We start from the raw sequence: 12,967 nt of genomic DNA, 5'->3' as shown, positions 1-12,967 counted from the left end.
TTGGTAAGGTGGAGACAGCGTCCAATCAATTCAAGACGTATGTTGAACTCCTGTGTAAAGTCTCTTGACCCGGTGCATTTGAATGCCGAATGAAAAAATTTAGCTCTGAATTCAAGCAACAGTACGAGTCGATTCACTGTCTTCAGAGAAGTCAAGGTGATTCATCTCAGCTCATGCAGCTGTATATAAAAGGGAGATTTCACGTTCACTTACATGTTTAATGTACACATGGGGTCCATATAATACTGAAAATATTCACATTTTGAAAAGGCGCCACTATAGCAGATAGATAAAGACATAAAAGTGGAGGTCATGAGGCAGAGACATTGGATTATGAATTATAGTTTAGTGCAGAGATCAATCAGACATGAGGGCAAAAAATATGCATCATGTCCTTATTTCAGAACCTTTTCTCAGAATACTGCACTAATTAATTGCTTGGATAACAGAATCCAACTTTGTATCATTTCATTTATCACCTAAAGTGCTTCAAATAATCAATTTATAGGGAGTTGCTCATTTTCCTTATCCGATTTACTATGATTTAAATTCGCGTAATCTCTCGACAACTGCCGATGGGTCGACACAAACACACTCGCCGCCACACTGACGGCGTGTCGCAATAACTGGACGAGAAAATCATTTTCAAGGATCTTTGTTTTACGTTCATAAAAATGTCTCAGATTATATTTACAGAAAGAAAAGAAAAACATACTTAGGGTCACAATGAACAATATTTTGAGGCCTGAATAATATCATAGCACATCATTCATTTTTTTTTTTTTTTTGGCAAATAATACAGACTTCAGTCCGAAATACCAGACGAATGTTGGTGGCCGATTGGAACTACATAAATAGTGTGCAGAACAAACACCGCTCAAACAACTTGACATCAACATCAGTCTTTTTCATATATTATCATAATGTAGAAAAACTTACATGAAAACGGAACAGAAATATGATACATGATTTTTAAGAATAATCTGTGTTTTTTCTTCTTCTTCATCTTTTTTTTTTTAAATGCACGATGTGAGACAGTCGAGTCTCCCCGATGCCGATACACTTCAACTGCTATCAGAGTTCAATGCGATGGTGAAATGAGCACACCAGTCAAATGAATGTTAATTCTATATTCAACAAACTGAGGCCGACCTCAGCGACACACATGAAGCACAGCAGACACGTTTCGCCAAAAATGTTACCAGCAGCACAGCCAGATGTTCCTGATGAAATAAATAACACAGGCATATAAAAGTGAAATGAAATACGAGTAAAACACAGAGGTATAGGTAAGAAAGCTGAATTCATTTAGTTTGATGTGTCGCTTACAAAAAGTATGAATTTGGAGTTTGAAAGTAGCACTATACAAGTGTGAGTGAACCAAAACGAACGTCTAGCTCCATTTCATCTGCTGGGCTATACAACTGGTCTCAGACCTGCTCTATTTACATTGAAGACGACCTCGTAGTCATACATCAAGGTAACGCAAAGTTAAGAATCAAGACCAACATGTCTTGTAAAGTGAGACTGAGAGAAACCTCAAGAGGTTAGGAAAAAACAAAAACAGGGCTTTTGTTCTTCAGCACATCGGCCCCCGCCCCGCTGAAGGAAAACTGACATCTGTAACACTTTAACGGGTGAAGGACTGGTCGAGTCAGACAGGAGCCACGAGCTGAAGAAGAAACGGGACAGTCAGTACTAGGTGGTCTTCACCAGATCGTAGACGTGGATGTGGACGTCATCGTCATATTTGATGTAGTACACCGTGGGTTTAGCTGGGACCTGGTAGATGACCAAGCCCGTCCTCTTCAGGCCGTTATCTGTGACGTACTCCACCTGTTTACCCACAAGGCTCTCTGGCTCCTCACCTGGCTTCCTGTCTGCCGGCAGCAGATGTTTGTTTTCTGGAAGATAGACAAGACAAGCAGGAATAAGACCAGTGTAACGGGAAGATGTTACTTGTAAACTTGCCAACAGGGCAACAGATAAACCTGTTTCACCATCGTCGCCACAAACAATTACAATCCTGACGTCAATGGAAACCATGTAAATATAAAAATGTTGCTTCTCCACTTGTTTATCATCATCAAGAGCTGTAAGTCAAAGGTGCACTATGTAGTTTTTGAGGCAAACCTTAAAAAAAATAAAAAGAAAAGTTATATTTCTATTCTAATATTATGGGCTCATCTGGAAAATATGACCTTTCTGATTTGCAATTTCTTCTTTCAAAACAACACGGTGCACTAAAATATTAGCATTCAAAGTGCTTTTACCAATAAACAAGTTCAAGTATTTCAGTACATTTATTTATTATAGATTTGTTGCGCTTCATGCTCCTGTAATTAGACAGTCTCAGTCCCAAAGCCGACCGATATTATGGTCAACGTTGACCTATCCGAGATATGGATGGTGTTGGTGTTTATGTTGTCCGATGTGCAGCATTATTAAAACTTTTTTCTAATCCTGAAGCATGTTTGCAAGGTAACCTCAGACACTAATTGATCTACAGTTTGAAACTGAACTTTATCCTGAACCAACAAGTTTTTCACCTCCCCCAGTCTCCTCTAATTCCTTGTCTCTTAAAGATAAGACACGACATAAGACATGATAAGTGCCCATAACAAGAAATGCTCTTACAACTGAATTGAGCCAAAACTCTGCACAAAATCTTCCAAAATGAAAAAAGGCAGCACAGAGATTCAACTCTTTTTTTTTTTTTTCCCCAACGCTGACTATGTAAATTTGTCCTGCTCTCTTCCTCCCACCTTTTCCAGGAGCATCTGAAATTTGAAACACTGACAATTTTATGCACACAAACACGAAAGCTCTCGTTGCCGTACCAGATTCAGGCAGGACGCGCAGATCTCCGTCCTTATAGTCGTCCCACAGCTGGTACATGTACAGCACCGGGTCCTTCTCGTAGGTGATGTAATACCAGTGGGTCATGATGGGGGCTCGGGACAGCACCATGCCTCGCCACTCGTTTTTCTCACCATCCTCCTTTTCAAACAGATGCTCCACAGCTCGGCCCACCAGCTCCTCCGCCCCGGGAGGCACCTTGATCTTATTGTTCACTGCAGGAAGAAGACACTTTGATAAGCCCGTTAACTGGAAAACTTTATAGCGCCCACATGGCACATTATAGTAGGGCATTAAAATATTATTACAATATCGTACAGTGCTGACAAAGCACCACTAAAATCCCTAAAACTGACAGACTATCAGTTTTGCTTAATATCAGTTTTATTTTAGGTCACGGAAGGAAGACACTTTTAAATTTGCCAGAAAAAAATTGACTCAAGTTAAATTTATAAATCTTTCACAAAAAAGCCCAGTATCGATTCGCCTAAAGTGTTCACGTCAGAAGTTAAAAATACCAGTCCTCAGTTCTTTATAGTTCACAAAATGCACACCCAAGCATCCACGATATAAAAAGAGATGTTGCAGCACTCACCAACTTTCTCGGTCAACACCTGCAGGTTGGACACCCGACTATCTTTGAAGAGCTCGATGCCGTATACGCAGTCGAAGCCGTCATATTTGACCATGTAGAGGGAGCTGTTCACGGTAAGGCGCTCCAGAACGGTGCCTTTCCACTTGGTCACGTTGCCCTTCTCCCTCCAGGTGTGCTGAATCCTGCGGCCCAGCAGGTTGTCAGGGTCCGGGCTCAGGGTCGACGCCGAGCTTTCGCTCAGCTCTCCACTGCTACGCTTCCTGTGAGCGCGTGAGGAAAAAGGTCCTTATTAGTATCAATGTATTAGCTGTAGATCGAAAGTAAGATGAATATTTTATAGGTATTTTATCGATCTATATTAGTGTTATGTGAAGTCTTAAGATAGGAGATGAACTGGTACTGCCCTAAACACACAGGGCCCCAAATGGAGAGCACTTTATTCTATGGAAATGTTGAATGTGCACTCGAGTGTCAGGCTATCAGAGGATAGGTGCTACAGCTCATCCAAACTAGTGTCGTATTTAGTCATCATCCCACTGATGAAAACTTGCTTTAGTGCCTCTAAACATCACAGTGTGGGTAGCAAACAATCCTTGTGAATATTCATCCGGGCCAATATTACTGTAAAATGTCTAATTTAGCTTATTAAATAGTGTCTGTAGTGCTTGTGATGTGCCAATGCCTAAGACCCCACAGATGCTTGGCAGATTTAGCATTGCAAACACAGCCCAATCACACATAACATTATTCTTAATCATCATCCAAGTACAGAGGCCAAATATGCCAGACTGAATTACAAAGAATGGATCACAAAATGAAATGATGCACTTCAAAAACCCATTCAGTGTAATCTGCTCAGCCTAAATTCAGTTCCGCTTCGGTTCAGAGCTGAAGTGCATGATATAAAGTATGTTAAACTGCTGTGGAATCGTGTTTAAAACCACTCAGCTATGTACAGTCTCTGCATCATAACAATACAAAAATGTTTGTTTGCTTTTGGTCTGAGGGCCCTTATTAAAGGTGCAATATGTAAGAAATGTATTCAAAAATAATACATTTAGAAAATCAAGAAAAAACTAAAACTATTAACAGATTATGAAGAAAGAGGGGTTTGACATCATGTGAAAATTGTGTGTCCATGTACTGTGTTGCAGAGACATCTACTGGAGCTTGAATGCTAACCAGCTAGCCCTGCCTGTCTTCTCTCCTAATACTGACAGTACTGTGTCTAAGTTGCTAGTCAAGACTGCTAACTGCTGCTACCTGTAGCTGCTGTTAACTAGTTAGCTCAGTTAGCCCATGGATGTTACAATTATACCTGGGTAAAGCCGTGGAGGCAAAGTCCAGTTCTTTTTGATGAGAGCTGCTCAGTGGTGCATGAAGCCAAAATTGTACGACTGCTTTCGAGAACTGTGGAGGCCACAGAGTGTGTGCACTGGAGATTTCGGCTAACTTCCAGTTTGGTGCCCGGCTTACTTGAATTGAGATAAAATAACTTTATCATGCTGCTCTTTCTGGACTTTCAAAGTGTTATCCAACCAAGTGGCTCATTTTATGACAGTCAAAAGAATCATCTCATGGGGAATGAGACGCTAAGAAATATACACCGTTTTACAGATGCTTCTTTTACAATGTAAGCTTAAGGGAAAAAGTGCTTATAATTACACCAGTTGGCTACTACAAAAACTGGCTTCAAACCCTGGTTTGAAGTTAGCCGTGCAGCTAGCGGTTACTATGGTAATATGCTACCCAATAATAGTTTGGAGCATGAATTCCATAGGTGGCAAAGTCTTACATAATGCACCTTTAAGTTTTAGTATTGGTCCTCCTAGCATCAGTAGTTAAGTGGATAAAATGTCAACTTCATTCATTCGTTCATTCATTTAATCTGTCCAACAGTTCTTGCACCACCAATAAACGATGCTTCTTGCTTCAGAAGTATTTGTTTAATTTGTGTTTTGATCAACTGACAGATTAATCGACTAATCCTTTACAAGTTGAGTTGAACTCAAGGGGATTAACGTTGTTGTTAGAGTCATTAGGATTTGTTTACAGATCAGCTCAGAGTCTTTGCTGTGCTGTCATTAAAAGGTGCACCAAAGGTCAGAAGAGTTGAATCAGCAGTGATCCTACCTGCCCCGTTTCTTCGACATGTTTCCATAAATTCACACAACCCTGTGAGACACAAGACAGCCCGGTTAGTGAATATGACAGGAGCACATCACCTGACAACTTCATTTATATTAATAATAATAATAAAAAAAAAAAACAACACACATTAAAGCAGGTATGAGTGCAGCAGACAGACGTGTTACACTAAACTCAGTCAGCAACAACAATGCAAATTAACCAACAGCCCGCATTACCGGATGTAAACAACGTAACTGCGGCAAGCCCCGATGCTAACGCTAGCCGACGTGGCTACATGCTACAGAAGCATAACGTTGCAGGTTTAAACATTTGCACAGCTAACATATAGCTGATAAATGTTCAACTTCACCGAGGCGAGCCGGATAAAACGCCGACGTGTCGAGTGTCGCTGGCTGTGCGTCGCTCCAGCGGGTCTATAAATGGACGCGGCTCGGTATCCTGCGTTAATGAGTCCCTTCAGTCACTGTTTATTTTTAATGAGTTACATTTCTGAGCACTCGGGCTGCTGTATTTCGACACATCAGCTAGCTGAACAAAAGGAAACGCATTCGCCATGTAAGCGCTGATTTTGCACACTGGCTGGCAGCTTTCTACGTCTGCGGCACAAACACGAACTGACGGTGAGAAATTCACTGACATCTTTAATGCGGTCGACGAGTTGAAAAGGCGGGAACCGGCGGAATAAACTGTTTGCCCTACCTGATCAATAATTTCACATGTGTTTGTCTTTGCAGAGCAGATTCCACCACCTAACGTAGGCTGGATACACGGAAACGACCCCGCCGACGACTACAACCACCAGGAGCGCCGCGCTCGCTCGCAAAGCACTCTGGGACTTGAAGTCAGTAAACGTTCTTCCCTTTGATTGAGTCCAACTCTGGAGCCAAATTATACTCACCTGCGAACACGGAAGTGCTTAATGTATTTGAATCAGTTGGATATTTAATTAAAAAATCACTTTGTTCTCTTTTGAATGTTTTGGATACACATGAGTTTACAATGTCGTGGAACTACATTTCCCATCATCCCCTGTAGCTTCAGTCCACATTTTTCCCCTCTGTCTGACTGCCTCTCATTTCCAAGGAATTTCTGTGATAAACGCCTCCCAAATACCAAGCAAGCAGTAATTACAGTCACATACAGAGCTAGAGGCCTTTAAAGGCGCATTAGTGAATTTAATTAAATAAACAAAGGCAGAATTCCTCTGGCTGTAATGTTTAGGCTACAATTATATTCTTTTCATCCACACAGTTGATCCTTTATTTATAATTGTGTGCCTCAAATGCAAGCATTTGATCTCTGGCTGTAAAGAGAGAACAATATGATGTCTTTTGAATTAATTTTGGGCTTAAAACATACAATTGATTTCTGTACCAGCCTATGAATAAGTTCAGAAAAGCTAAATAATTAAAGATTATTTGTGATTGTTATAATACAAAGGAGTGAAGAAGGGCACACCAATCTTAATGGCTCTAATATCTTCTATTATAAGTGTTACCTATGGTTGTATAGCAACATCTTAATTAAATTAACTTAATCTGATATTGAACCAGTCATATGGTATTTGGGGTTTTTTGTGAAAGGCGTGGTTGCACAGTAAAACACACCAGCACTGTCACACTTGGATGATTTAAACACTGAGGGAAAGGTCGACTTCCATCACGCTGAATTGCTTATTTCCACCACAAGATGTCATACTAAACACAAACTCTCTGCCACCGGCTGCCCTAACAGACTTCAGACGATGGACTGAGCAGAGTGAATGATGCAGTACCCTTGGGTGCCTGTCTGTGTGCTTCTTCAGGGTGAAAGCTTTTGGTTTTATCTTGTGCCAAACCACCTGTATGTGTATGACTCACCTATGATGTGGAGGTGGAAAAAAAATATATCAGTGCCTTAACCTCCTGGTACTGGCAATCACAAGGCAATCTGCAGCAATACTACATGTACATTTATGCTTGTGGCCCCGCTCCAGTTACAAAAACCTCCTACCAGTTTTTGTTTTATTTTTATTTGTTACAGACGACCTATTATTCATTCATTTATTCACGTTTAAGTTAATTTCTCTTATTTTAATGTAAAATGACACAACATTGAAACACACAACAGCACTTTTATCAAACACAGTACACACTTTAAGACAATCAGAACATTAAAAAGAAAATAACAAAATTAGGTAACATGAATATTGAAGGAAAATCAATCAAACCTGTGTTGATATGCCATCCTGACAGTGCTTTAAAGGCAATAACATCACATTTAAATTGTAAAATATCTTGACTTGAAACAAAAAAGAGAAGACTAAGCGCTCCAAATCTTATTCCTTACCGTGTGAAAGCTTTGCCACAGCCGTAACATTTTGTTTTAAACGGAAACAGAAACCTTTTTCAACTTTCCCCCTCCAACTGTTTCCCTGTTGTATTACTGTTGGTGCCGTTGGCGCAAACACAGTGTTAGCAACATGGCTACCGCTATCAGCCTGGCTACGGTCCAAAGCAGAAAAACAACTGTAAGAATCCTGATTTGACCAAGAAAACTCTGAGCTCAGTGCTTTGAAAGGCCAAAGTAACACACTCGGTTCTATTAATACGTCCCGGTTGTAAGAGAGAACACGTATCAGCGAGGGAACAGACTTTGACACAACACCGGCGCTCTCCATCGGGTGAACGCCCGTCTTGTTTCACCTCAGTTTCCATACCTTTTCCTCTTTCATCTGTCCATCAGTGGGTTTTTTGCAGGGAAAAGTTTTATAGGGAACCTACACGGATTGTTTAATTTTTCTATAACCATTAAACTGTGCAATCGGTATCACAAGTTAAAGCAAAAACATTGTCTTTTGCCAGTTTAAGGTGCTTGGAATTAGCAGTAGGTGTCAGGTAACAAGCCATTGCAAGTCCTTGTTGTATGGGTTAAAATTTTGAGATTGGATGAGAGGACCAATATTCGAAATTTGTGTCAGATGTAATCTTATTTCTTTCATTACTGATGATAATGTTATTTTAACAATTTCAGTGAATCGTTGACTCTTTGTCATGAACCCATGAATTTCATGATATCTCAGTAGCCGGTGTTTCCCCTCACACACTCACGCTGACGTGCCTCATTTGTACTAAACTGGATGACTCATGTTTTCCCAGCGTGATTTGACATCGTTCCACTGAGCTTCTCGTGTTGTCACAGAATGCTGAGATAACATCAGTGAAATGGAAAACTAAACGTTACATTTGAAATGAATGTATAAAGTGTTTGGACCAGTGCTCTCAGACTTTTTGACCCTGCATGTCTGCTGTAGATCCTGGGTGATTTTCTCTGCAAAAACAAGGCAGGTAGATGTTTCTTTTCTTTAACTGAACTTCTTCAACTTAACTTCAATCAACCACAAAAAAACTCATCCTTTTAATTGGACTGTTTCCTCCCAGCTGGATCTATTAACCAGATAATTTTACCACCAGACAGAAATCTGCCTCCTGCCATTAGCAGCTACACGGCGGTCTGAGCGGTTGCAGCCTGACTTCACTCCTTCTCATAATCCCATTATGATTCTGCATTTAAACAGTTTGACCACAGATATTTACGATCAGTCCGCCACAGACGGAATGGCTGTGAGGTGCTAGTCAGTGCTGTAAGGCTGACAGCCTTCAGTGTTGTTATCGACACAAAGCTGTCCGGCGTCCAAGGTTGCCTCCTCTTGTCCTTGTTGTTGTCACAGCAACAGAAAAGGCCTGGATGTTGGAGAAACGGGCTGACTTCTTCTTCCTCTCCTCCCCCCCTCTTTTTTTGGTTGCATTTAGTCCCATGATGCTCTACAGCAAGCGATGAGTAAATCAGTGGAGGTCACTCAGTTTTAAGGGCAAAAGGAAGCATAAGCACGCTCCCTACACCACTTCCAACATCTCTGCCACTTGGATTTGCTCATTTATACCGAACACATCGCACTTCCAAGGCCCCGAAATCTGAAATCGTCATGTTTACTCGTCTGTGAATGACATCCTCTCCTGCTCTGTCTCTTGCAGGTTTCTCCTGCGCTGCCATCTGAGGAGGGGAGCCCACAGCGGCCCTCTCCCCCGGGACACCATGAGAATACCGTCTCCAAAAATAGAGGTCTCCTCCTCTCCTTCCAGCTCTTCCGCTCTTCCAGGTATCTGTCGCTTCCACTCGCATTATTGGATGGAGGGCACGCTCGCAGATCCTCCACCTGCAGACATGAAATGATCCTGCACCCTGCTGAGGAGCGCTGTTGATGTTTTGTTTTTTTTTGTTTTTTTTTTGTGAAGTATTGCAGGGAGATTGCATAGCAGACCTGTCAAGTCAAGTCAAGGTTAAGTGTGTGAGTGTGTTTGTGTGTCTCCATTGATTAGATATTGCTATTATTAGCAACAAGCCCATGCAACATAAACGGCAGCTTTAAAGGGATATCATGGCTGTATCATGCATGTGTGGAGCTGAATCGAAGTTGACTCTGTGTGTGTGTGTGTGTGTGTGTGTGTGTGTGTGTGTGTGTGTGTGTGTGTGTGTGTGTGTGTGTGTGTGCTGTTGACTGTTTCCAGCTTTAATTAGCAGGCTTCTGTTTCTGTCTGGCTCACCAGCTCACCTTTCCCCTCTGAGGACATGATGGCAGATATTAACACGTTAGACAAAACCCTGCGAGTCAAATCAAGACCAAACGTGATGAAACAGTATCTCGAGTGTTGTGATTTGGATCATGAAGCGTTTTAAAGAGAGTCTGCGGGATCAGGACAACAACACGAGTCTGTGTATTCGGCCGGCTGCCGGCTGGTTTCCTGTTTTTCTTTCATGTTCGGATGAAAGCTAATTCCCCTTCATCACCGAAACTCATTCACATGTTTGATTTTTGAATATTTATTTTTTTTCAAAGTGAATCTTTGGACACATCTATCCCAGGAGAAATGTCACCCTCACTGAGGTGTCTAAATATATTTCCAAGACTTTGCGCAGGGAGCCCGTCTTCCTATCTTCAGCCTAATAAATTCAAGTCCCAAAAGTCCAAAATTCACCGTTTCCTGGGGAGAGAATGAGTCACCTTTCGATTGCATGCGTATAATTAAATCTCTTGGTATATGTGATGATGAAGTGCTGTATCGTCATGTTGACAGTCTGGGCCTCCCCGAGGTGTTTCTCTCATCTATTCTTCACCTCGTCCACAGCCGACATGTGAACTCGTGAGCCTGCAAGATTTATTGGGCCTCGTACCTCGAGGACGGTGCGCTTGTTCGTATTTCCATCCTGTTCTTCCTTTTGATTACACATGCAGGTGATTTATCTACTGCTGCTAAAGTCCTTGTCAGCTGTTTTTTTTTTTTTGGAGTCCCAGCAGGAAGTCGATATTTGTAAAGACTGAGGCCAGACTATATCTGTCGATCCATCCGTCGATTCATCCATCTACCCAACATTTAGAGTATCTCAGAGACACAAGCGGCACCGTGCTCGTGACTGAGGCCACAAAGTGTGAGGAAAGTGCCACGGAAATAACTTCTACGATGAGCAACGATCCAAAGCAAGCATCTGCCATCCAGCACTTAACCATAACACTAAATGTTTGAATGTAATTACGTCCCGTCGGTGTGATAATAAGTAAATCCTCTCATTAATTGGGTCTTAGGATTGTGTAGCTCTTGCTGTCACAGCTAATTGACCCCAAGAATGAGGTGGAGTACATCTGCCTTCATTTGTGCACAACTCTAATTAACACCACCACCAGAAAAGGTACACATTTGTGTGTGTGTATACATCTGATGTGTGTGTGTGTGTGAGAGAGGGAGAGTGTGTGTGACATGGGATCTCTTGACCCCAATCAACCGTACCAGACCATATGGAGAATTACAATTTAAGTCTTTTTACATTCCATCCTATATGATTACGCCGCTCGTGTCCTATAATTATACGGTACTCAAACTCGCCTGTGTTTTACACACGCTGATTTAGTAACATATTAACTGTTATATCCTTTACAGCCGCCGTCCTCAATCTTGTTTCTCCGACACGTAACCCACAATCCTTCACTCTCACGCCTGTTCGACTACCACTAACTGTGAAAAAGCTGGTGTGTATCAGCCGTGTTACTTTAAGCTCGACATTTCAGCTCGCTTGTTTTTTCGACGAGTCTCAAATGCATCGTTTTGTGTAAAAGTGCGACAGCTGATTCGGGTCGATGGCAAACTGAGTTTTTTTTTTTTTTTTGGCTACAGGGACACAAGCCATCTGCATTTTATTACCTTTCAATTTAATATGGCAGCTTGTTTGCACACAGAGCAGCATTACAATTCATTTAGAGTTGTGTTTCTCTCCGCCTGACGGATGTACAGTGAGTCCCATTCATGATTTCTCAGTGATGTCCAGCTCCTCAGGGCGAATCTGCCTCTTAAGATGCTAAATGCTCCATTATGTTCACCAGCTGGTTGCTAACTTTTCCCTTATCTGCCACAGGGTTGTTCGGCTGCCTGCTGAAAATAATGCTGATAGGAGCAAAAACATTAAATTTGCACTGAACTAGCCGCATGTCTAATTCATACTCCAAACAAACAGAGTAACTGGTAACTGCTGCAGCTGCCATTTTGCTATTTAGCTCAGAGAGTTGTGCACTTAAGGAGAAGCTAAGGCTAGCTGGTTAGCATCTCTGCAACACAGTAGACTTTTTTTTTTTAATAACGTCAACACTGTTATTTCTTCACATCTCCTTCTTCTTCTACATACCACTTTAATAAAACAGCCTCTAAAAACAGCGACCTCACACTGACTTGTAATCATTTTCGCTTTCCCCTCCAAAACACGGGTAAACAATTATTAATTTATGAGTCAGAATTCCTACTTTTTAAAAGCTTGGTAAACTAAACTTAAAAGTAAACTTTTTTTTCTAAAGAACATGTGCTCTTTTAAATTAATTTGAAGGTCCGTTCACTTGCCGCTCCCATCCTAAGTGACGTGAATTAAACGGGAAGGGGTTTAGCCTCTTGCTCAAGGACACTTCGACGGGACTCTGTGTTATTGATGGAGACACTGGCAGTGGTGGAGATGTAATCTGACACTGTCTCCTTACGGGACAGCCTCGTTCACCGCGACACAGCCACCTTAGAGGGCACAGAAGTCTCTCCATCCACTCCGTACACCCCAAGAAACAATTTCCCCCTGCTGAGGTAATTAACACTGCTGAACATATTGATCATCTCACCCTCCCGAATGTTGATTGCGGATTATTCCCGATGAGTAACACTCATGAGTTACTGTCTGCAGGCGCTCCAGCAGGCTCCTGGACTTTGTGGACTCTGTATCTGTCTGCCCACGCTTTCTCTCCCTTGTTCCTCAATCCTTTAATCTCTCCATAAACCCACTCTGACTTCATAGCCC

General features: G+C 41.8%; 1 protein-coding gene and 1 long non-coding RNA gene across 6 annotated transcripts; one reads left to right on the top strand and one right to left on the bottom strand.

The window, feature by feature from the left end:
• Positions 1 to 639: 639 nt before the first annotated feature.
• LOC119011502 (spindlin-Z-like) lies at positions 640 to 6,432 on the bottom strand. Of its 5 annotated transcripts, none has more exons than XM_037084673.1 (5): positions 6,305 to 6,432; positions 5,588 to 5,629; positions 3,455 to 3,714; positions 2,841 to 3,074; positions 640 to 1,904 (listed from the first exon to the last, which is right to left on the bottom strand). In XM_037084673.1, exons 2-5 carry the CDS (start codon positions 5,605 to 5,607, stop codon positions 1,699 to 1,701), a joined length of 720 nt encoding a protein of 239 aa, XP_036940568.1. In that variant the 5' UTR covers positions 5,608 to 5,629; positions 6,305 to 6,432; the 3' UTR covers positions 640 to 1,698. The 5 variants fall into 5 exon arrangements, with proteins under 5 accessions (XP_036940568.1, XP_036940571.1, XP_036940570.1 ...); XM_037084676.1 differs by having other exon boundaries at positions 6,243 to 6,318; XM_037084675.1 differs by lacking the exon at positions 6,305 to 6,432 and adding an exon at positions 5,955 to 6,204.
• LOC119011505 lies at positions 6,339 to 12,344 on the top strand. Its single transcript, XR_005072208.1, has 2 exons — positions 6,339 to 6,446; positions 9,619 to 12,344. It is a non-coding gene; the product is annotated as an uncharacterized LOC119011505 (long non-coding RNA).
• Positions 12,345 to 12,967: the final 623 nt, after the last annotated feature.

This window comes from Acanthopagrus latus, chromosome 21 (genome assembly GCF_904848185.1).
Source record: "Acanthopagrus latus isolate v.2019 chromosome 21, fAcaLat1.1, whole genome shotgun sequence".
NCBI classification, from domain to species: domain Eukaryota; kingdom Metazoa; phylum Chordata; class Actinopteri; order Spariformes; family Sparidae; genus Acanthopagrus; species Acanthopagrus latus.
This window is presented reverse-complemented; position numbering and strand designations above follow the sequence as displayed.

Coding starts and splice junctions, on each gene's coding strand:
- LOC119011502 (XM_037084673.1), bottom strand. CDS start 5,607: ATGTCGAAGAAACGGGGCAG. Junction 3,715..5,587: donor ATGTCGAAGAAACGGGGCAG/GTAGGATCACTG, acceptor ACGCGCTCACAG/GAAGCGTAGCAGTGGAGAGC. Junction 3,075..3,454: donor GGTGTTGACCGAGAAAGTTG/GTGAGTGCTGCA, acceptor TTCTTCCTGCAG/TGAACAATAAGATCAAGGTG.